Source organism: Sorex araneus, chromosome 5, assembly GCF_027595985.1.
Source record: "Sorex araneus isolate mSorAra2 chromosome 5, mSorAra2.pri, whole genome shotgun sequence".
Classification (NCBI taxonomy): domain Eukaryota; kingdom Metazoa; phylum Chordata; class Mammalia; order Eulipotyphla; family Soricidae; genus Sorex; species Sorex araneus.
In genome coordinates this window covers 139,775,292-139,796,994 of record NC_073306.1, presented here as the reverse complement: position 1 = coordinate 139,796,994, position 21,703 = coordinate 139,775,292, and the positions used below count along the sequence as shown (strand labels likewise).

General features: G+C 67.6%; 3 protein-coding genes across 8 annotated transcripts; all 3 read right to left on the bottom strand.

Moving 5' to 3' along the window:
* Positions 1 to 103: 103 nt before the first annotated feature.
* On the bottom strand, positions 104 to 8,228 carry COL9A3 (collagen type IX alpha 3 chain). The gene is made up of 32 exons (XM_055139203.1): positions 7,985 to 8,228; positions 7,612 to 7,680; positions 7,177 to 7,212; positions 6,950 to 7,021; positions 6,676 to 6,729; positions 6,213 to 6,248; positions 6,084 to 6,107; positions 5,911 to 5,964; positions 5,682 to 5,735; positions 5,552 to 5,593; positions 5,323 to 5,379; positions 5,162 to 5,215; positions 5,003 to 5,056; positions 4,867 to 4,920; positions 4,676 to 4,729; positions 4,483 to 4,536; positions 4,326 to 4,379; positions 3,998 to 4,051; positions 3,812 to 3,865; positions 3,632 to 3,676; positions 3,507 to 3,560; positions 3,389 to 3,442; positions 3,225 to 3,278; positions 3,070 to 3,141; positions 2,450 to 2,485; positions 2,138 to 2,182; positions 1,617 to 1,649; positions 1,391 to 1,537; positions 1,246 to 1,300; positions 954 to 1,136; positions 618 to 695; positions 104 to 294 (listed from the first exon to the last, which is right to left on the bottom strand). Exons 1-32 carry the CDS (start codon positions 8,054 to 8,056, stop codon positions 104 to 106), a joined length of 2,049 nt encoding a protein of 682 aa, XP_054995178.1. The 5' UTR covers positions 8,057 to 8,228.
* Positions 8,229 to 9,938: 1,710 nt separating this feature from the next.
* OGFR (opioid growth factor receptor) lies at positions 9,939 to 13,477 on the bottom strand. 4 transcript variants are annotated; one of them, XM_055138629.1, is made up of 7 exons: positions 13,272 to 13,477; positions 13,077 to 13,139; positions 12,922 to 13,000; positions 12,728 to 12,806; positions 12,040 to 12,109; positions 11,810 to 11,958; positions 9,939 to 11,729 (listed from the first exon to the last, which is right to left on the bottom strand). In XM_055138629.1, exons 1-7 carry the CDS (start codon positions 13,428 to 13,430, stop codon positions 10,622 to 10,624), a joined length of 1,707 nt encoding a protein of 568 aa, XP_054994604.1. In that variant the 5' UTR covers positions 13,431 to 13,477; the 3' UTR covers positions 9,939 to 10,621. The 4 variants fall into 4 exon arrangements, with proteins under 4 accessions (XP_054994604.1, XP_004620295.1, XP_054994605.1 ...); XM_004620238.2 differs by having other exon boundaries at positions 12,040 to 12,106; XM_055138630.1 differs by having other exon boundaries at positions 12,922 to 12,956.
* A 1,336-nt stretch (positions 13,478 to 14,813) lies between these two features.
* Positions 14,814 to 17,872, bottom strand: MRGBP (MRG domain binding protein). Of its 3 annotated transcripts, none has more exons than XM_055139212.1 (5): positions 17,655 to 17,872; positions 17,346 to 17,467; positions 16,426 to 16,621; positions 16,166 to 16,240; positions 14,814 to 15,308 (listed from the first exon to the last, which is right to left on the bottom strand). In XM_055139212.1, the coding sequence occupies exons 1-5, from the start codon at positions 17,800 to 17,802 to the stop codon at positions 15,121 to 15,123; spliced, it is 729 nt and encodes a 242-aa protein (XP_054995187.1). In that variant the 5' UTR covers positions 17,803 to 17,872; the 3' UTR covers positions 14,814 to 15,120. The 3 variants fall into 3 exon arrangements, with proteins under 3 accessions (XP_054995187.1, XP_054995188.1, XP_054995189.1); XM_055139213.1 differs by having other exon boundaries at positions 16,426 to 16,594; positions 17,655 to 17,871; XM_055139214.1 differs by having other exon boundaries at positions 16,426 to 16,507; positions 17,655 to 17,869.
* Positions 17,873 to 21,703: the final 3,831 nt, after the last annotated feature.

Genomic DNA, 21,703 nt, shown 5'->3' with positions numbered 1-21,703 from the left:
CCCCGAGGACTGGATGGAGCACTGCGTCAAGAGTCCCGCGCCCAGGAGAGGCGCTCGGCCCCTGTCCTCTGCCTCTGGCCTCTCGGCTTATTCCAGTTATGTTTTAGGAGCTTCTCGGACCTGACTTCTCCCCGCCCCCCCCTGCCACGGCTCCTTGGCAGGCCGAGGTGTCACAGATGCCGGGGGTCCCCTGAGCGCCCACAGCACCAGGAAGGCCGGGATCTCCGGGAAGGCCGGGCTCGCCATGGGCTCCGCTGTGGCCATCTCTGCTGGCACCGGGCACGCCTGGCGGCCCTGGGGGAGAGCAGGAAGGTGAGTCCAATGCAGCAGGAAGGAACTGGGGACCCAGCTCTTGGGGTACCTGCGCGGGAGGAAGCCTGGGGCACCCTGAGTGTGGGGGTGCCTGTGGCCTGGGACTTGGGGGCCCAGCGAGCTGTGCTGGGTGGGACGGTGGCTCCTTGGAGCATGATGGTGGCCAGCGCCAGGCCTCTGTTGGGGCGGGCGAGCTCCTGTGCCCGCTGTGGTGGCATGGCATGCTCACGTGATGACAAAACAGACCCTCGATTTGCCTCGAAGGAGCAACACCCCGCAAGTCCCGGGGACTCCGTGCTGCGTACCTTGGGGCCCCTGGTCTCCATCGGGCCCGTCCAGACCCACGCCAGCCGCGCCTTTGTCTCCTCTGTCTCCTGGGGCCCCTGCGGGGGTAGCCGGGTAGCGTTAGGGACTGGAGTGAGGATGCGTGGTCCTTTCTGCCATGCCCTTCGGCTCTCCCCAGGGGTTCAGGGACGTTCCGTCTGTGGTTGAGACTATGAGGTCCCGGTTCCAACCCGGGTTCCAGGTGACCCTGCCCCCTCCTGAGCCCTGTGGACCCCCCTCTGTTCCCGGGAGCAGCGCAGGAGGCCCCAGCACAGCCCTGAGCTGGCCCTGCCCCTGCCCCGCCAACGGCAGCTCACCTCTGGGGCCGGGGTCTCCCAGCTCTCCAGTGGGACCACGGTACCCGGGGGGGCCTCGAGCTCCAGGGTGGCCAATGGAACCGGGGGGTCCTGGGGGGCCGGGGGGCCCTGCTGGCCCGGGCCGGCCGATGGAGCCCGGCTCCAAAGGCTTCCTCAGGTGAGCAGCCAGCTGCGCAATTTGTTCTGGGGGAGACGGATACGGGAGCCTCGCCCCAGGGTCTCAGCAGCTGAGCTGCCCCCTGGGGGTGTGGGAAGGTGGGGACCGAGACCACGGCGTGGGGGGAGGACTCACCGCTGACCAGGCCTCCACACAGCTCCCTGATGTGCTGCTCACTGGCCTCTTTGCCCTGGCATCACCCACAGACCCGTCAGTCGCGGGGCCCGCTGCCGCCCCCCCAGGAGAGCCCGGCCCAGGAGTACTGTGCGGGGAGGTGTACCGGAACGCCTGCTCTCCCGGTGATGCCAGGCATGCCAGGGGCACCGGGCAAGCCCAGGGGCCCGGGCAGCCCGGGGACGCCGTCCACACCGCTGGTGCCGTTGGGGCCCTGGGGGCCTTTGGGGCCAGGCTCCCCTCGGCTGCCGGCCTGGAGAAAGCAGGACCTGAGGGTGGGCCCCGCGCCCCCACCCAGCCCCGGGTCTGTGGGGAGTGCCTCCAGCACCTACCTCTCCTTTGGCTCCAGCGGGGCCACTGGGACCCTGTAAGGAGGAGCGGCGTTAGGGCCAGGCTGCCGGGGTCCCTTGTCCTGCTGACATGGCCACTGTCCCCCCCCTACAGACCTGCCGCCATGGACCCTGTGCCGGGCTGTGTCCTCAGGCAGCTCCGGGCTGGAGGGACGGGGACCGGCCCAGCCCCCAGCCCCGGCGCCTGCCGCCCCTGGAGGCGCCATCAGCCCCAGCACCACGCGCTGCCCAGGCCATGGACACCAGCAGGGCAGAGGGACAGGGCAGACCACCCCGCGTGTGTCTGCTGCAGATGAAGAGCACGGGTGGTCCCGGAGTCCCTTTGCAAGGCTGTGTGGGAAGTGGGTCTCCCGGTCCCCCACGCGGCAACTCTCTCTGCTTCCCAGCCTGGCTGTGCCAGCACTGCTAACTGGGGCTCAGAAACCAAAATAAAACCAGAGCGGAACTGTCTGGTGTGACTCATTCCCACTGCGAGGTCCCGGGGAGACCCTTGGGGCACTCACCAGGTCCCCTCTGTCCCCAGGGAGGCCATCGGAGCCCGCGATGCCCTGAAAGAGAGGCTGTGAGTGCACCGCTTGGCCTGGCCACGCAGGCGGACCCGAGACCGAGGGAGCCGGCCAGGGCCAGGGGGGTCAGGGGGGCCTGACCAGGGGCTAGGGAAGTGGAGGTGGGTGCAACGTGGGGCAGGGGCGGTGGGGTCCGGGATGGGTGCAGTGCCTGGCAAGGCCGTGGCCACACAGGGCAGCATCAGGCACGTGGGAGCCACGTGGCAGGCCCGGGGTGCGAGAGCACAGGTCTGCCAGCCTTGCCCTCACCTGCTCCCCCTTGGGCCCGGTGGCTCCTCCAGGACCCTGCGTGTGAGAGAGGCTGCAGTTAGTCCCTAATCCCCACGCTGTTCCCCACACCTGACCCAACCGTCCCGTGGACCCAGGTCCCGGAGCAAGCCTAGTCACACGTGAGCCCTGAACACACCAGGGCCCGAGCAGGGGGCAGGTATGGGAGGTGGCCCCTGCCCTTGGTCCACCTTCCGGAAGGTCCAGGAGAGGGTCTCGAGCTCCCGGGCAGGTGGGACCCCAGGACCTGGGCACTAGGGCCTGGCCGGCTCCCACTCCTCAGAGCCCGAGAGCCCAGTGACTACCAGGAGGCCTGGTGACGTCTGCGGCTGGCAGTGAAGTAAGGACCCCAGATGAGGAGGCCACAGGGCCGCAGCCGGCCCCCACCCCCACGGAGCTGTAGGCTGAGCCCCAGGCTAATTCGTGAGTGCCCACAGCCTGTCAGCTGTGTGTGTGACTGCTCCGTGCCTGTCTCTGAGCTGTGTCTCAGTGTGTGTGTGTGAATCTGAGTGTGTGTGTGTCTGTGTCTGTCTCTGAGTGTGTTGAGTCTGCGTGTGTGTGTATGTGTGTCCATGGCCGGGGCCATCTGGGGCAGTGCTTACCTGGTCGCCCATGCCACCTCGGAGGCCCTGAGGACCTGGCATCCCAGGGTCGCCAGCATTGCCCTTTCGGCCCTGCAAATGAGACCCAGGTGGTCACACCAAGACCCCAGCCCCAACCCCCGACCCTCTGGCTCCAGGACCCAAACCTGACCCACCTGAAACCCTCGGACGCCAGGGGCCCCAGGAGGGCCTTGTGGGCCCAGAGCCCCCTGGAAGACAAAGGTGGGTGAGTGGGACCCTGCTGGGCGGCTGCTCAGGCCAGGGCACCGTCCAGGCTGGGCCCTGACTTCCGGGCACCCCTGCGCTCGCGCCCACTCACCGCAGAGCCGCGGTGGCCGGCCTCGCCTCGCTCCCCAGGAACACCGGTGTCTCCCTAGCGGAGAGGAGGGGTCAGTGGGGCTCAGAGCCCGGGGTGGGGGGAGGGGGCTGGTACTCACAGGGATGCCGGGCTCTCCAGAGGGTCCCGCCTCACCCAGCTCTCCAGCGCAGCCCTGCATGCGACGGGGTGTCAGCCACCTGACCCCCGCCCGCCCACCCCGCGTCCCCTGGAGGGGTCACGTACCAGTTCTCCCTTCTCACCCTTGGCCCCTGCTCTTCCCGGGAGGCCCTGCAGGCAAACAGCAGGGGTCAAAGGACGTCAACCTGGGGTGCACAAAGACCCCCAAGGAAGAGGCGAGGGGCTTGAACAGCACCTAGACCCGCCACTCGGACCTCCTCGAGCCCCCTGAAGCCCCACACTCACGGGCAGCCCGTTGGGGCCCTTCTCTCCCGGGGCACCGCTGCGACCAGTCTCTCCCTGCAGGGGGGAGAAGCTGTGCTGAGGCCCGAGCAGGCCTGCACACCCTCCCCTGGCACCCACAGCCCCCTCCCTCTCTGGGCACCCGCACGCCCTCCCCCATCCCCTGGGCGCACCCCCCCGCCCACCAACCTTCTCGCCGTCCATTCCTGGCACTCCGTCTCGGCCGTCCTTCCCTGGCACGCCCTGGGAGCAAGGGACAGGTTGAGGCCGGCTCCCGGCACCCTGAAGGGCATCACTGCCTGCCACGGGCTCAGGGCTCAGCTGCCCACAGTGGCCAGGACAGATCTGTCCCTTCCAGCAGCTGTGTCCCGACTCTCTGACCCCACACTTGGATGAACTTGGATGCGGAGGACACAGCCGGGGACAGAGCCCCTTCGGGGAGGCCCCAAGCCTTGGCTGCAGGAGTGCTGGGGAGTGGGGGGGGGGTGCGCGGAGGGCAAAGGGGAAGGCCACTCACCGGCTCTCCACCTCGCCCGGCCACTCCAGGGACGCCTTTGGGCCCAGGTCTGCCCTGGAAGACAGCACAGTGGGCAGAGCACCAACTGCCCCGCGGGGGGCCCGCCCTGACCGCCCACGACCGCCCCGACCGCCCAGGGACCTGGCGTCCCACTCACCAGGTCGCCCTTGGGGCCTCGGAAGCCTTCCGGGCCCCGCTCGCCTCTGTGTCCCTGCAATGCCAGAGGAGCCGGGGTGGCGGGTGGCTCTCCTGTGCCCACCACTACCTGCCCCACCGCGCCCAGCTGTGACCTGTCCTTGGCCCATGTCAGGGCGAGGGGTGGGGCCAGCCTCTCCCAGACCCACACGTACCACTTTCCCGGGTGCTCCTGGAACGCCGGGAGGCCCCCGGAACCCGATGGGACCCTTCGCGGGAGAGAGGGTATGGGGGCTCATGTCAAGGTGCTCAGGGTTCCCGGGACGCCCCCCGCACGCCCCGTCAGCTGCCCAGCCTGGGTGCCCTCAGTAGGCCCAGCCTCACTGCCAGGTGGGCCAGCACTTACCCGGTCTCCGGGGGGCCCAAAAGGCCCCGGGAACCCTGGCTGCCCCCGGGGGCCCTGTGGGGAAAGCCGGTGGTGACAGCGGCCTGTGGCTGGAACTGTCCTTGGGTGCCCCCACGGCCCCCACCCGGCCCCTCACCTGCAGGCCCACAGTGCCTGGAATGCCAGCAGCGCCGGGGGGGCCAGGCGCGCCCTGCCGAGAAGGGGGAGGAAGTGGTGAGCAGCCGGCGGGGCTCCCGCTTCACTGCAGAGCCCAGCCGGCCGCCCCTTGCAGGAGGCCCTCCAGGCCCGCGGTCACCTTCTCGCCGTCCTTGCCGACTTCTCCTCGCTCCCCTTTGTAGCCCGTGGGCCCCTGAAAGCAGCAGGCGAAGCGTCGCCATGTGACCCTGCTGGCGGGAGGGGTCCCCTCTCCATCCCCTGGGCACCCCCAGGGGCCCTGGCCTCGCAGCTGTCCCTCACCTTGAAACCGGGCATTCCTGGGGGCCCAGGGGGTCCTGGCGGGCAGATGGCTGGGCACTGTGGGGGCAGAATGCTCAGACCCCGGCCACGGGTCTCCCTGCCCTCCGCGGCCCACGCAGCTCCGTCCACGCCCTGGGATCAGCGCCTGGCCGGGCTGCATGTAAACGCGGCAGGAACACTCCCCTCTGGTCACCCTCGTGGACCCCGCCCTCCCCGTGGGGACGCCCACCTGCAGGTCAGGGACACCTTCCGGGAGCACAGCAGGGTGGCCCTGGAGGAGACAGAGCTGGTTCCTGCCCTGTGGCCTGCAGGAGGGCGGCTGGCGGCCCTCACGCCGGCCGCGGCCCCTCAGTACTTACCGGGGCACCAGGAGGTCCTGGGGGGCCAGGCAGGCCTGGGAGTCCCGAGGGTCCCTGCGGGGGGTGTGGCTTAGATGGGGCAGGCACCCGGTGGCCCCCACTCAGGGTGCATCTCCGGGGGCCCAGCTCTGCCCGTCCTCCACGCATGGCGGTCAGTCTGGGTGGGGCAGGGCAAGGACAAGGGGTGCAGAGGAATCGGGGTGTTCTGGGGAGGGGTGTGGCCACTCACCGGGGGTCCCCGAAGGCCGATGCCACCCGGGAGGCCACTTACTCCTGCCTCTCCCTGGGAAGGAGACATGGGGGAGTGGGTCCCCCGTCCTCACCTGTGCATGTCCCCCCGCAGCCCGGCTTGGGACACGCGGCCCAGGGCAGCCCGGGGTGGGTGAAGGCTCTGATACTTACGGGGGGTCCAGGGAGGCCTTTGCCCTGCGGAGCCGAGCACGGGGATGGAGGTCAGACTCACCCTCCGGAGGGTGTCCCGGCATCCCCACCTCCAGCCCCGGCCCAGCCCCTGAGGAAGGGGCTACTCACCCCCAGCCCGGGGGGTCCCGGAGGTCCCAGGTTCCCCTGCGGAAGGAAGACAGGGCAGGGGAGTTGCTGGTCTGTGCCTCAGTCCAGGGCCCAGGCAGGAGCCTCTGACCAGGCCTGGACGGTCCCCCCAGCACTGCAGGAAGGGGGGTCAGTGTCCCGGCTAGCTTCCTGCTTCTGGGGCCGCCCGCCCCACTCCCCCCTGCCCGCCCCCCCAGCCCACAGCTGAGCCCGGGGGGCTTGTTTCTGGCCCCGCTGAAGGGCCAGGGCACAGTCGGGGGTGCGGACCCTGGCGGAGAAGGCGCGCGGGACGCTGGCTGCAGCTGCCTCTGCTGTGTCTGAAGGAGAAAGCCTCAGGCCCGAGGGGCGGGAAGGGGCGGGATGCGGGTGCCCCTGCCCACACCACCCACCAGGGCGTGGCCCCCAGACCCCTCCAGGGACCTGCCGCGTGCCTGAACCAGCTTACCCGTTCTCCAGGGGCGCCCTTGGGCCCGGAGGGTCCATCCCTCCCAGTCAGACCCTGGGGAAGGACACAGAGGGGTTGGAGGGCGGTCTCCGGGGAGGATAGCCCTCGGGGGACCAGAGGCTGCCTTGGCTCTGCGCCCCTCTCCTGCCAGCCCACAGCTGTCGGCCCCCACCCGGGCAGCAGGGGAGGGTGCAGAGTCCCAGGCCCGGACACCCTCGCGGGCAGAGGGGGGAGGGGAGGGGAGGGGAGGGCGGGGCCAGCCAGGCCCACTCACGTCCACTCCGGGTAGTCCAGGCAGCCCCGCCTCTCCTGGCGGCCCTGGTTTCCCAGGGGCACCTTTGGGTCCCTGTGGGGGAGATGGGCGTGAGAGGTCTGTGGGGAGAGGAGCGGACACCCTGCTTCTCCAGCCCCTGGGGGCCGGTCCCCAGGGGCCCCAGCCCCCATTCCTGGGCCAGGTGATGGCACTGGGTGGACCCCTCCCCCCCCATCCCAGACACTCACCGGGGCCCCAGGCAGGCCAGGGGGACCAGCTTCTCCCTGCAAAGGGACAGTGTGACCATGTGTCCCGAGCAGGACAGAGCCCGCAGCACCCCCAGAGACGCCCACCCCTCACAGCAGCAGGAGGGCTGTGTGCAGCAGGAGGGCGCCCCTGCTTGGACCCTCAGCCCCCTCCAGGCCCCGAGGGGAGGCAGGGGATACCCTCCTCCACCCTCCCCACCCTTCCTCCAGCCCGGGACCCCCACAGCAGGCCTCAGCTCCTCACTTGCAGCCCCAAGGCCACCCTGCGCCCCCGTGGGCCCCAGTTCCTGTGGTATGCGGCAGAAACAAGGCCGCCTTTGTGCGGCCCACCTCCCACCCCAGCCTGAGAGGGGCGACTTCACCTTCTCTCCATCAGGCCTGGAGAGGCAGCGGACCCCCCGCTGGCCCCAAACTCACGTCAATGCCGTCCTTGCCTGGCTTCCCAGGTGGTCCTGGGGGGCCCACGGGCCCTCGGGGCCCCACTTTCTGCAGGGAGAAACGCCACGAGCCACTGAGGAGCATCCCTCTTTCGGCCCAGACCGAGGCCTGAGACTCCACCAAAGCCCCGGGACCCCCAGACCCGGCAGGATTCAGCTCCCAGGCGGGAGGGGCCGGGCCCCAGCGTCAGCCCAGAACAAAGGCGGCTGTGTGCCCAGGCTCTGCCCGCCGGGACCGGTGCTTCAGGGCTGCCCGCCGGCCCTCCCAGCGACTCAAGGCTGCGCGCCCAGTTCTGGGGCTGCAGCCATGCCGGCAGGGGTCTCGGGCGGGGTGGGGGGCCATGGGGCTTCACCTGTGCGTCGGAGCCGGACAGGGTCAGGAGCAGCGTGGGCAGCAGCAGGGCCAGCGTGGGGGGCCCGGCCATGGCTGCAGTGCTCTGAGCGGTCTGACGCTCTCCGCCCACGGCACAAGCCCCTGACTCAGCCGGCCCACCTGGGGCCGCCCCCCGGCACTTGGGGGCTGGCCTCCGGGCCGGCGGTGCGCGCACACACACACCTTTCAGAAGGAAGACAGAGCCCTTTTCTCCCTCCTACCGGGCGCCCTGTCCCCACCCCGAAGGAGGCCTGAATGCAGAGTCTGTCTCGCTCCCCGACCCCCACGCCGTGGCCAGCGGAGAGGAGCCCCTCCTCACTGCCTGGGCGTCACCATCGAGGCCCCAGCTCAGCCCTGTGGCCAGGACACTGCCTCCTGGATCCCCAGAAACCAGCCTGTGTGGAGCCAGGCCTGGGAGGGGCCGCGGGAGACTCGAGCGCCAGCCCCAGCAGGTTCCCTGGGAAAGCTGGTTCAGGCCAGCGGCTGTGTCCAGGGAGCAGTAGGGCCGGGGGGCTCAGCCAGAACAGGAGCGGGAAGGCTGGGACTCAGAAAACGGTGACCAAACCTTCAGAAAGCTGTGTTGGGGCCGCAGGGATGGCACACAGGTCAGGGCGGGCCCTGCTCCACCGCGGGCACCCGCCACGTCCCACAACCCAAACCACGGGGCTGGAGCCACGGCACGGCAGGCACATGGCCAGGCTGTAAGACCCTCCCCAGCCCTGCCAGGAGCGATGCCCGAGCACAGAGCCAGGAGTAAGCCCCGAGTACTGCCGGGTGTGACACTCCCCCCCCAAACCCCCAAAACCAAAATACCCAAACCCAGCAAAAAACTTTGTTGCTAGGGGCTGGAGTGATAGCTCAGCGGGCAGGGCGTTTGCCTTACACACGGCCGACCCGGGTTCAATTCCCAGCATCCCATATGGTCCCCTGAGCTCAGCCAGGGGTAATTCCTGAGTGCAGAGCCAGGAGTGACCCCTGTGCATCGTCGGGTGTGACGCAAAAAGGAAAAAAAACAACCAACTTTGTTGCTAAAAAGTGTCCCCGAGTATCCACGAGGGAGCCATTAGCCGAGGGTGGGGGCACTGACAGGGTCTCCCCCATCACAGACGCATCCGGGCAGGCTTCCTCCGGGCGCCTGCAGCGCCCCCGAGTGACAATGCTTCTCGGCGCCAGGCCCGGGGGGGCCCCAGGCCGAGGGAGGCGGTCTCTGTCCCCGCTCAGAGCTCTGGGGTGACGAGGGGCTACCCCGGGGCCGGCGCCTCCAAAGGGGCCCTTGTTCTGAGTGGCCTCAGCAGGCTCAGGCCCCGGGCAGTCTCGTCACAACCCCCCAGGCTTCGCCGTGTCCTCCGGACGCCCGTGCAGGGCAGGCTGGGGCGGGTCCTTCGGGGTCCTGAGGGGAAGCAAGCCCCGGCTTCAGCCTCCTGCAAGCGAGGTGGCTGCCCGTCTCAGCCCGTCCTCCCTAGAGCAGGCCTGGGGGACCTGTCGTTGGCGGGGGCTGCTTTCCTCGGGCTTCTGGCTACACCTCCCGGAGAACTGGCTGCAGTCAGTCAGCCCAGCGGCTCAGTTGCCGTCAACCCCAGGAACCAGCCCCCGACTTTCCTGCTGCAGCCTCTTTGCCTCCATCCCCTTCGTGAGGTGACGTGAGCCCGAACTCAGCGAGACCTGCAGTTGCAGGGCTCAGGAAAGCACTGTGTGGAGACCCCACCTACCTCCCCGCCATCAGGCCGCTACTACAGCCCCAGTGACACAGGTGCTCTCTGCAGCAGCCTTCATTTCCTTCAGGAACTCCTATCGGCCCTACCACCTGGCTCTTCTGTGAGAGGCCCCGCTTTGGGCCTCCCTCATTCAGCCTCGTCTTCTGTAACTTTTTATTTAGATACTCCAAAACTGCTTTACAATTATACATTTTAATTAGCATATTTCATTAACACACCTTCAATCAAAATTTGCAATTTATTGCTCACTGGCTCTTTTAAGAAAATTTCCCAGCTTGAAATTTCCAACATGAATTCCACCTAAAAGTTGATATTCTCTTCTTTAGGCCTGAGCACTTGAGCGGCCGTGGGAAGACTCTTCACGGGCACATTTCAGTATTGCTTGTCTCAGAATCAAGAGGGAGGGGGGAGGAAGTGTGGGGGGCGGGGCTGGTGCAGTGCTGGTGGGCACGGTGTGTGGACCCCAGACAGCGAGCCGTCACGTTAAAGATCACAGGCCAGAAGATCGCCACGACAGACTTAGTAGTACTGAAAACTTGGAGTATCGGGAGAACCCCCCAGTTGTGATGCAAACATGACATTAGCACCTGCTTTGGAAAATGGCACCAACAGGGCTGAGACAGAACAGCGGGTGATCGGCGTCCCTGGACACAGCCGGGCGTGCAGAAACAACAGACCAGGAAGGTGGTGCTGCCAGCCGAGCCCCAGACAGCTCCAAGGCGGCCGTGGCCGTGGCGGGGTCACGCTCTCTGGAGTCAGGGCCGCAGGATGCCCCGCACCAATGCGCCCACACACCGAGGCAGCAGAGCGGGCCTGTTTACTGGGAACGGCTGCAGCACCGATGGGCCCTCGCGCCCGGAGACCGGGTACAGAACCGGCGGTGCCAGCCTCCCGCCACTCCACTAAGGCTCCGGGGGGCTGGCGGGGCCGCCCGGCCTGGGCCCTGCCTGGCCCTCAGCCTTCTCCTGCACCTTGTCTGCGTTCTCTCTACTCTCGGGGCTCCCCACGGGGGGCTCCGTGGCGGGGCCCACCTTCCTTCTCTTCCTCACCTCGTCTGAGCCTGGGGCCGTGGAGGGCTCTGGGCCGGGCGGCACCACCTCCCCGGCGTCCTGGTCGCCGGGGCTGGCCTGGCTGAGCACGAAGCCCTCCAGGTGCAGTGTGACACTCTCCACCCCCACCTCTGCCTCTGGCTTGGCGGGGGCATGCGCGCGGCTCCCCTCCAGCTTCCTCTTCTTGCTCTCCTTGGGGCTTATGTCGCCCGCCTCCCGGACCAGGGCTGGGTCCGGGTCCGGGTCCAGCTCTGGGGTGAGCAAGTCAGGGCCCGTGTGGGGGGCCACGCAGGGGGGCATGTCAGAGAGCATGTTGGGGGGCACACTGGAGGGTGCGTCGTCGGGGGGTGCATTGGGGGTTGCATCGGCGGGTGCATCAGGGGGTGCATTGCCGGGCACGTTGGGGGGCACATCGGCGGGCACGTCGGAGGGCACATCGGCCGGTGCATTGGCGGGCACGTCGGAGGGCGCAACAGCCGTTGCATCGGCGGGCACGTCGGAGGGTGCATCGGTGGTCAAGTTGGAGGGTTCATCGGCCTGCGCATCGGCGGATGGATCGGCGGGCGCATCCGGGGGCACATCAGGCGGCGCTTCGGCGGGTGCATGGGCGGGCGGGGGGCTCCCCGGCACCGCCTGCCCGTCCTCCCGCGCGGGCTCCTCCTCGGGATCGGTGGGTTCCTCCGGCGGCGGGAGCCTCTGCAGGCGCGCGTGGGGCGCCCACACGAAGAGCGCGCGCGGCCGGAAGTGCTCCCAGGCGAAGCGCAGCAGGCGGCGGCGCTGCTGGCGGCAGCGCACGGAGAACACGAAGTAGTCGAGCGCGCTCTGGCGCACGGAGGGCAGCTGGCCCCGCACCAGCGTCTCCTCCAGGAAGAAGCGCGCCAGCGGCGCCTGCAGGTGCTCCAGGCCCAGCTCGCCCAGCGACTTGAGGATGCGCGTGAGCCGCAGGTTGTTGTGGCTGTGGCTGCGGGGATGGGGGGATGGGGGCGGCTGCTGAGCCCGCGCCACCCGCCCGCCCGCCCGCCCGGCGCCGCCCGCGCTCACCTGTTGAGGTTCTGGAAGCGGGACAGGTAGTTGTGCGCGCGGCGCAGCCGGCCGGTGCGGGAGTCCTCCAGCCGGATCCCGTAGAAGCCCAGCATGAGCTCGTAGGCCCGCACCAGCCGCCCCTGGACCTCGGGGCAGCTCCGGAAGGCCTGCGGGACGCGGCGCTCATGGGCCCAAGCCCGACCCCGCGGCCCCACCGCGCGCCCGCACCCCGCACCCCGCCGGCTGACCTGGATCTCCTGCAGCGTGAGGGGCTTGGCGTGCCAGTTCACCCCGGGTTCCCGCAGGGGAAACAGCCTGCTGGGGGGGGGCAACCTGAGAGGCGCGGCCGGAAGGCAGGAGGGGGCCCATCCCCGCGCCCCAGGCGGCCCCGGAGTCCGCAGGAACAAGCCTTGAGCGCAGAGCCAGTAGCGCTAACTGCTGAGCACTGCTGGGTGGGGCCCAGGCAAAGGAACGGTAATGCAAAAGCAGAATTAAAGGAAGAAGCAGTCCAGGTAAGGGGGGCCCTGGCACCAGAGGCGGCGCCCAGGCGGGAGGCGGAGTGGGGCGGTACTGAGGGGAAGAGTGGCGAGGGGTCAGGGCAGGGGCGGTGCTCAGGGTGGGGTCAGGGCAGGGGCGGTGCTCAGGGCGGGGTCAGGGCAAGGGCGGTGCTCAGGGCGGGGCAGTGCTCAGGGAGGAGTGGGGCATGGCCAGGGCAGGGGCGGTGCTCAGGGCGTGGTTACAGCAGGGGCGGTGCTTAGGGAGGGGTGGGCCGGGATGGGGGCGGTGCTCAGGGAGGAGTGGGGCGTGGTCAGGGCAGGGGCGGTGCTCAGGGAGGGGTGGGGCGGTGCCCAGGGAGGGGCGGGGCAGGGCAGAGCTCAGCTCCGGCCTGCACCTGCAAAGGCTCGCAGGCCCCTCCCGGCCGGCCCCCAGCCTCACCACTGGATGTAGGAGTGGTCGTCCTCAAGGCGCTCGTAGTCGTCCTTCCAGCTCTGCAGAATGTCCTCGATGAAGTGGCCTGCAGGGGCGGGCGGGGCAGTGCTGCAGGGCGCCCCGTGCCGGCCCTTCCCCACCCGCGCGGGCCCGGAACCGACGGGGCGGGGCGGGGGGCGCGGCGGGGGGCGGGCACGCACCGTGGGGCTGGAAGCGGATCTCGTTCCGGTAGAAGCTCAGATTGGGCATGTCGCCGTTGCCGTCCCGCTCCCGCAGGCCCTGCGAGCCAGAGGGGCGTGGCGGGACGCGCGCGGGGCAGCCCCCCGCCCGCCCCCCGCGGGCCGCGCCTACCTACCGGGTAGTGGCGCCGGTACCGGGCCGTGTCCCGCATCGCGCGCCAGTTCCGGGGCGTCCGGGGCTGCGGAGGGGGCGGGGGTCAGCGCCTCCCCTGGCCCTGCCCCCCCGGGAGCCCGCCCGGACCCGGGGCAGCGCGAGGGCGGGGCCGGCGGGGCCTCGGACCCGTCCCCGCTGACCGCGGAGGGCTGCGTACCTGGAGCCCCGCGGGCCGCGCCTCCTGCTCCGCCTCGCCGTCCGGGTCCGCGTCCCCCGGGGCGGCCCCGTCGTCGTCCGCGTCATCGCCGGCGCTCGTGGCCTCGCCGTCCTCCTCCCCGGAGTCGTCCCAGGTCGAGTCGCAGGCCGGGTCGTCCATGCTGGGCGGTCAGCACTGGGCGGAAGCGGAACCCGCGGGCGCAGGAAGCGCGGGGGGCGGCGCGGGGGGCGGTACCGAGCGGGCGCTGGGGCGGTCCCGGTCCAGCAGGGGGCGGCTCCGGGCGCGGGGGGCGGCGCCGGGCGGGCGCGGGGGCGGTCCCGGTCCAGCAGGGGGCGGTGCCGGGCGCGGGGGGCGGCGCCGGGCGGGCGCGGGGGTGGTCCCGGCCCCGCAAGGGGCGGTCCCAGTTGGGCGAGGGCCGTTCCCGGCCTGGGCGCTGGCGCGAGGAGCCGGTCCGGTCCGGGCGTGCGCGGGAAGGGGTCGCGTTCCCAGCTGCGCTGTGCGGGGTCGGCCCCAGGTGCTGGGCGGTGGTCCCAAGTGGGAGAGGGGCGGCGAGGGGCGGTCCCAGTTGCAGGGAGGTGGGGTGTAGGATGGAGGGGTGGTGGGGGCGATGTGTGCTCTGCAGGTGTGGGCTCAGAGAGTGTCTCAGTGCTGGGGACAGTGTGCCAGAGTCCCAGAGACCCTCTGCCCAAGACCCCTCCCTCACCCAGATCACTGTCCCTTGACCACTGGTGCTTAGAGGAATTGTTGTGCTGCCCCAGGGAATTCCTACTAGGATGTGACCCCCTGCCAACACCCTCCTTGGGGGCATGTCCCAGGGATCCTTCTGGAAGGTGCCCACCGCCTGAAGGCCACCCTCTGGACAGAGTCCTCTTGGAGCTGACACCCTCACCCCCACCTCCCCCCCGTGCTGTCTCTCCTGGTCCCTCCTGCTCTCCCGGGGCTGTGCAGAGCTCACAGGACTTCATCTCAGAACGACGGTGGCTAGAGCAGCAGATCTGAGGGTGTGACTGCCACCAGCCTCCTCGAGACCTGTCCATGTTTTTGCCTGGTTCCTGACCAGAGACTGAGGTGGTGCTGGGATCTGGGCTGGGGCCAGGCAGCCCAGATGCAGCTCCTGGAAGTCTGGGGTGATGAAGACTCATGCTCGCCCTGGGCCAGGGTGGGCAAGCCCAAGGTCGGCACCTCGCAGCCCCCCCCACAAGGCACTGCTGCTGCTCTCCTGCTCTTGTTTTGCATCAGCACCTATCAGGCATTTTAGCGGATACTTGAACAAAGCCTGGGACAATAAAAACGTCCCCCCTGCGGGAAAGGAGTCCACTTGGACATCTAATCACACAACCCTGAGCTCTAATGTGGATTCCCAGTTCTGGGGGCGTGCCAGGGGGAGCTGGCTGCACCCAGGCACTCTGCCTGCAGGTTACCAGGTGATACAAAAATAACCAGCCAAAAATTCATGGCATCTGGTGTATAAAAACTGGGCAGAAAGCGCGTCAGTAGTCGGGACCTTCAAACAAAACATCTCAGAGAAAATGCAACACGATGTCACTTCAGAAATACTGGTTTCATAGAAAACTAGTAAAATAGGCTTCTTACAAAGGAAATGGTGAAATAGCAACGGGTCATGTACATTGTTACAGTCCCGGAGAGGGAGTGGAGGTCCTGAGGCTGCAGTCCCTTCAGTGTGCAGACAGACGGACAGAAGGGGCCTGGGCTCCAGGAATGCACGCTGGGCGCTCTTATTGCTTGCTGTCTGGGCTCCTGCCTGCGCCCCATGTCCTGGGAGCCGCTCGGGCACACTCGCTCCGGTCTGGGCCCCGGCTCGTGCCGGCCAACGTCAAGGTTCTGGCTCCTACGTTCGGCGCCGCTTGGCAGCGCTGGGACTGGAGGGGTTGCTGTTGGCGGTCAGGACTTTGTCGGTGACGCGGCTGCGCTTCCGCTTATCGGCCCCTTCTTTGGACCCCAAGTCTGAAGAGTTCTTGTCTTTGTCTTTGCTGGATTTTTCTGTTACTTTCCCCAAGCTTCCTGAAGATGAAAACACTGGGAGACAAAAAATGTGGGCTGGAAACAACATCCCGGTTTTGCTCATATTTCCATTTGCTGTGTCTGGGGGGGGGCCCTGGGGCCCTGCCCACTCTCCGTGGCCTTCTGGCCCTGCTTGCCACACGCACCCACACCTCCGTGCCCACGTGTGAGTGTGTGTGTCTGCCACACACACTCACACATCTATGTCCATGTCCACGCCTGCCATATGCACACAGGCTTCTATCCATGTCCGCCACACGCAATCACACCTGTGTTTTCATACACCCCCCACACACCTATGTTTACACCTACCATATGCACACACGTTTACACTGCCACACGCGCTCATGCATCACATGTACTCACATGCCTGCCCATGTTCACACCCCCCCATGTTCATGCCCGCCACAGGCACTCACACACCTATGTTCACACACACATGTGCTCACACACCTAAGTTTATGCCCGCCATACGCACACACGTCTGTTTACACCTGCCACACAGCTATATTCACCCCACCACAGGCACTCATACACCTGTGTCCATGCCTGCCATGCACTCACGCCTGTGTTCATGTCTGCCGTATGCACACATGCCTATGTTCACACTCACATGCTCGCCACATGCACTCGTGTGCCCGCTCACATTCACACCCACCATACACGCTCAGCTGTGTTCATGCCCGCCAATGCACTCACACCTGTGTTCATGTCTACTACAGGCATTCACACACCCATGTTCATGCCCACTATACACACGCACCTGTGTTCATGTCCACCACATGCACATACCCGCGCTCACGCCCACCCACACATGGCCACGGTTACACAGAACAGACAGCTGCCTCTGTGGCGGCTGGCCTCGCACCTACCGTCATCAGCCCCACTGTGCGGGTCCACGTCTTCCTTCATCTCCTCCTTCATCTCGTCTTCGATGACCACTTTCCCTGCCGGGAACACAGCTGCCTTACAGCCGGCCTCAGCCACACGGGTGAGAGGGGGTGACGCCACCACGTCAAGCCGCCGTCCCTCAGTGCCACCCCGCCACCAGGAGCCGCCCCGCCCCAGGCAGGCGAGCGACCAGGGCTCAGGCCCCCTGCAACCCTGGCGCGCTGCTTTCACAGCGCCTCACCTTCTCGGACCTCTTGGATGATCTCTTCCGGGAGGACGAAGTTCCTCTCGGGGTTCGGGAACGGGAGAATCTCAGACTCGTGCTGACGGCCAGAGAAGTCACGTGGGTTTAACAGACAGGGAAAGGCACCCCGAAGCTGGCAGGGGTGCATCAGGAGTGGAACCGGGAGCTGCAGGAGGGGGTGCAGACGCAGGGCCTCGAGGTGCCATGTGAGGCAGACTGTCAGTCTGGGCAGCGCCCAAGGGCAGGCTGCTGCCACCCACACACACTGGACACTTGGCCGGACACTCTCTGGCTCCAATGGCCTCACCTCTGGGCATGTCCAGTCCTAAACTGAAACCCAGCAGCACCCTCGGGGCCAGTGGTCTACTGCCTCCCAGCGGGGACCCAGCCTGCCTTATCACTCTGGTCCTGCTGCCCAGCCCCACTGGACAGGCGGTGAGCAGCGGGCTTGGAGTCCCCAGCTGCAGGGGGTTCTGCCTGACCAAGCTGCTCATGGCTCCCGAGGGTGCACGGGCAGCCCTGGCCGGCCATGCTGAGGCAGGTGACCAAGACAGGAAGCAGAGGCTGGCCCTCCTTCTGGTCACATGGTGCCCTGCCCTGGCCGCCCCCTGTGCCAGCCTGCCCCCTCGCTGGTGCACCCCCAAGACCACTGACTGAGCGCTGCTGGGCCTTCCCACCTGGTGCCAACGTGCCGGACACCTGCTTTCTTGCCCAGAGCAGGGCTGGGAACAGCCACAGATGGACAGCGACCACATGCCTTCTCAGGGATTGGGGCTGCGTCACCCAGAGGTGACACGAAGCCTCACCGATACGGATCAGGCTGCTGGGGTAAGTTTTCACTTGTCTGCGGCGCTGGGACGGAGCCCAGGACCACTGGGCTGCACGTGGTGGGGAGCAGGGAGGGCGGGTGCGCTTACCAGGGCCTGCATGTCATACATGGTGCTCAGGTGGTCCCAGATGACCTTGGAGGGCACCTGCCGGCCGATATTCTGGCTGAATTTGTCCCTGATACAGATCATGTGGAAGTGTCTGTTCACACCTGCGGAGGGGCAGAGCGCGGTGGGCGGGGGCGCGGGGGCGCGCCGTGCCCGGGGTCGCTGGGGCGCGCGAGGGGCGCGAGGGGCGCGGGGGGCGCGGGGGCCGCGGGGCAGGGTCGGGGGGAGGGCGCGGGCCCCGGCCCGACGGTTGCGCCGCCCGCCCCCACGCGGGCCGCGGCTCCCGCTCACCGACGGGCTTGTGGCCCAGCATGGCGTGGAAGAGGCACACCTCCACCTCGGGGCTCCACACCACCGTCTCCTCGGCCGGGCTGGTGGCCGCCTCCCCGGGGCCCTTGTCGCCCGCCGCGCCGCCGCCGCCCACCTCGGCCTCCCCCATGGCCCGGCCGCCCGGCGACGAGCCCCCGGCGGGAGCGGGCGCGGCCACGGCTCCGCGCAGGCGCACTCGCGCGGGGCGCGCACGGCCCGGGGCGCGCGCCGGCGCCGGCGCAGGCGCAGTGGAGGCTCGCCGCCGGCGCGCGCGCGGCGCCCCCTGGCGGCCGGGCCCTGCGGGGCGCGGAGCCGGGAAGGTGGCGGGAACAGTGGGGCCGCCCCCAGCAGAGCTGTTTCGGAAGGAACACTGGCAGCCGGGGATAACTCCTGCGGTCGCGCGTGCTGAAAGGCTCCGGGCGCCCTGCCTGACCTCTGACCTCAGTGCCTCAGGCCCTGCTGTGCCTCGGCGAGCTCTCGGGGCGGAGAGGGGGGCGTGTCGTGGGCGTGAGGCGATTCCTGGGCGGGCCTGACCGGAAGGGCGGAGTCGTGATGGGCTGGGCCCGTGAAGGTGGGCCTATAATGGGCGGGGCCAAACACAAAGGGCGGGCCATGGGCGGGACGAGGGCGGGGGTCAAGAACAAGGGGCGGGGCACGTGCCAGGCAGAATCTGTGGTGGGGACGGGGCGGAGTCTTTTTTTTGGTGGGGGGGGTCCACTCCTGGCAATGCACAAGGGTTACTCCTGGCGGTGCTCAGTGGGCCATATGGGATGCTGGGAATCGAACCCGTGTCTGCCGTGTGCAAGGCAAACGTCCTACCCGCTGTGCTATCGCTCCAGTCCCGGGGGCGGAGTCTTGAGCAGGGCCAAGCGCAGGGGCGGGGCCGGGGCGGAGTCTCTGGGCGGGGCCAAGCGCAGAGACTGCCCGAGAGAGTCCGCTGTCCTCTGGTCAGCGTGGGCCCTGAGCAGCCCTCACCTGTCAGGCCTGGACTCTGCTGTCACAGGGCCCCGGCCTGGCCTGCACCACCCCGAACTGTCGAAGGCCACAATCTGCCCGGGGAACAGCGGGGCAAACTGGAGCCAAGAAAGACCTGTCTGAGCAGCTGGGTGCTTGCCAGGGCACCTGCTGGACGGCACGGGGAAGCTGAGAATGTTCTGGAACAACCCAGGTGCTGTTTGGGGCTGGTTCTCTCTCTGTCTCTGTCTCTGTCTGTCTGTCTCTCTGCCACACAAGTGGTGCCCGGGGCATACCCCGTCTCTGCTCAGGGGGCCCTGTGGGATGCTGGGGATTGGATCTGGCTGGTTTCCCGGCCAGCCCTCGGCATTTGGGTGGAGAGCTAGCACAAGGGAGGTGCTGGCCCCCCAGCACCCGCCTGGGTCCTGTTCCTGGCACCGCCAGCAGTGATCCCTGCACACAGAGCCAAAGCCCTGAGCACTGCAATGTGGCTCCCCCAGAAATCCACTAAGGTGAAGCCCCTTTCTGCTCCAGTCCTGTGTCCCTCCCCGCCCCAGTCTCCTCAGTCTCGTGCCTGCACGGGGAGGGGGCTTGGTCCCGGTTCCCGTGGCCTTTGTCTGCTCTGCGGCCAAGTGGGAGGAGCCCCGCGGCTTCCCTCCGCATCACAGTGCCCACGGGCATGCTTGGCAGGCACGGGCAGGAAGTCGCCCCTTTGCGTCCTTGCCTGGGTCTGGCCGGGGGCTGCTTCCCCTCGGCTGTGAAGGAACCCTCGGTGGGGCTTGGGTTCCGGAGCATCAGCGCTCTGCCATGGGGGGGGGCTGGCTTCCGTCCTGCTGTCGCCGTGGCCAGAGCAGCTGGTGGAATGTGCTAATTGACAGGGACTCAGCACCAGCTCCTTCCGGCCCCCCCCCCCCGGCACAGCTGTGCGGCCCACTGCCGGGTGCAAAGGCCAAACCCCTCGGAAGCCTCATTCTACATGGAAATTTCCTTGGCAAAGTTCGCCAGGCTCCGACCTGGTTATTAGCTGCCTCTGCGACTCTGCAGGCGAGATCTTTCCTCGTGTCCCTGTCCTGTGGCCGGGGATCAAACGGTCGGTCGGTCGGTCGGAACACAGGCTTCCTCCTGGGGTCTCGTCTCCTTTCTTCACCACCTGCCTCCCGCAGGGCCTCCACTCCCCCCCACCATGACTCACCCCCGTACCTGCCCGACCTCCTGTCCACCCGTTCCCCACACCTCCACCCTGATCTTCCCCTTCCCATGACCCACCCCTCCATCCCCTGCCCGTCCATCCTCCACCTGCTGATACCCGCCCCGCCCGTCCTCCGTTTGTCCATCCGTCCTGCACCCGTCTGTTCATCCGGCCAGCTGTGCACCCACGCAGTCAGCCATCCACGCTCGCCCCTCCCTCCGTCCGTGCACCCACCCGCCACTCACCTCTCACTGGCCATTCATCTGGCCCAGTCCTCCGCCATCAGACCCGCTCTCCCATCACCAACTCTCCCATCCCTCCCTCCACACTCCGCTGGCTCCTGCTAGTAGCCAGGGCACGTGAGTGGTGCTGGCGAGAAGGCACGTCGTGCCCTGGGGGAGGAGAGCGGGCAGGAGGAGCGGGTGGGGTCTGTCCCTGGGTGGGTGGGGGCTCTCTATTTTTTCTTAGTTTTTGGGTGACATCTGGCGATATTTGGGTTACTCCTGGCTCAGTGCTCAGGGATCACTCATGGTAGTGCTCAGGGGCCATAGAGGGTGCCAGGGATCAAGCCCAGACTGGGCGTGGGCAAGGCAAGCACCGCTCCCTGGAGCCGGGGCTCTCTCCTGTGGGCACGCCGGCCTGCGGTGTGCTGTTGGATCAGGTTCTGTCTCCCCCCTTGGTAGCTGACCCTGAGTGCCAGGACAACTCGTGGGCCCCACCCCCTCTGCTCATGCTTCCCTTACCCGCCTGCCTGCCCCCAGAATACTGCTCCCCTCCTCCCTGCTTGTGGGACTGGGAGTGCTCACCAGGTGGGCTCAGAGGGAAAAGGGTGGTCAGCATCAGGGTCAGGTCGGGGTCAGGTCAAGGTCAGTCAGCATCATTTAGGGTCAGTTGGGATCAGATCATGGTCAGTCAGGCTCAGGTCAGGGTGAGTCAGGGTCAGGTCAGGGTCAGTCAGGGTCAGATCAGGGTCAGTCAGGGTCAGTCAGGATCAGGAACAGGTCAGGTTAGAGCTGGTCAGGATCTGCGTCAGTCAGCATCAGTCAGGGGTCAGGGTCAGGGCAGGGTCAGGGTAAGAGGGTAAGAGTCAGTCAGGACAGATCATGATCAGTCAGGGTCAGGTTAGGGTCAGTCAGGGTCAGGGTCAGGTCAGGGTCAGTTGGGGTCAGGGTCAGATCAGGGTCAGTCAGGGTCAGGAACAGGTCAGGCTAGAGCTGGTCAGGATCTGGGTCAGTCAGCATCAGTCAAGGGTCAGGGTCAGGGTAAGAGGGTAAGAGTCAGTCAGGACAGATCATGATCAGTCAGGGTCAGGTCAGGGTCAGTCAGGGTCAGGGTCAGGTCAGGGTCAGTTAGGGTCTGGTTTAGTCAGCATAAGTTAGGTCTGGTCAGTCAACATCAGTCAGGACCAGATCATGGTCAGTCAGGGTCAGCTCAGGTGGAGTCAGGGTCAGGGTCAGGTCAGTCAGGGTCAGGGTCAGATCATGATCAGTCAGGGGCAGTCAGGGCAGTCAGGGTCAGGGTCATCAGGATTAGATGATGGTCATTCAGGGTCAGGTCAGGGTCGGACAGAGAGTCAGTCAGGGTCAGGGTCAGTCCTGAGCCTGGACCCTTGGGCTGGCTGAGTGCGGGGTTGTCCGGAGCAGCACTCAGAGGTGGCCCAGGGCAGGCAACAGCAGGGGAGTGCTGAGAGCACAGGCTCGGCCCTGTGGCCCCTCCTGTTGGTCAGCGCCCCCTTTCTTAGGCAGCCCCCTTCCTGCAGACGGGCTGGGGCAGAGAGCAGGACAGAAACTCGGACGCCAGGGGCTGCGGAACTGGTTATGGGGACCCAGGGTGGGAGCAGAATGGGGGCCCGGGGGCCCGGACCTGAGGCGCCAGCCGCCTGCTGTGA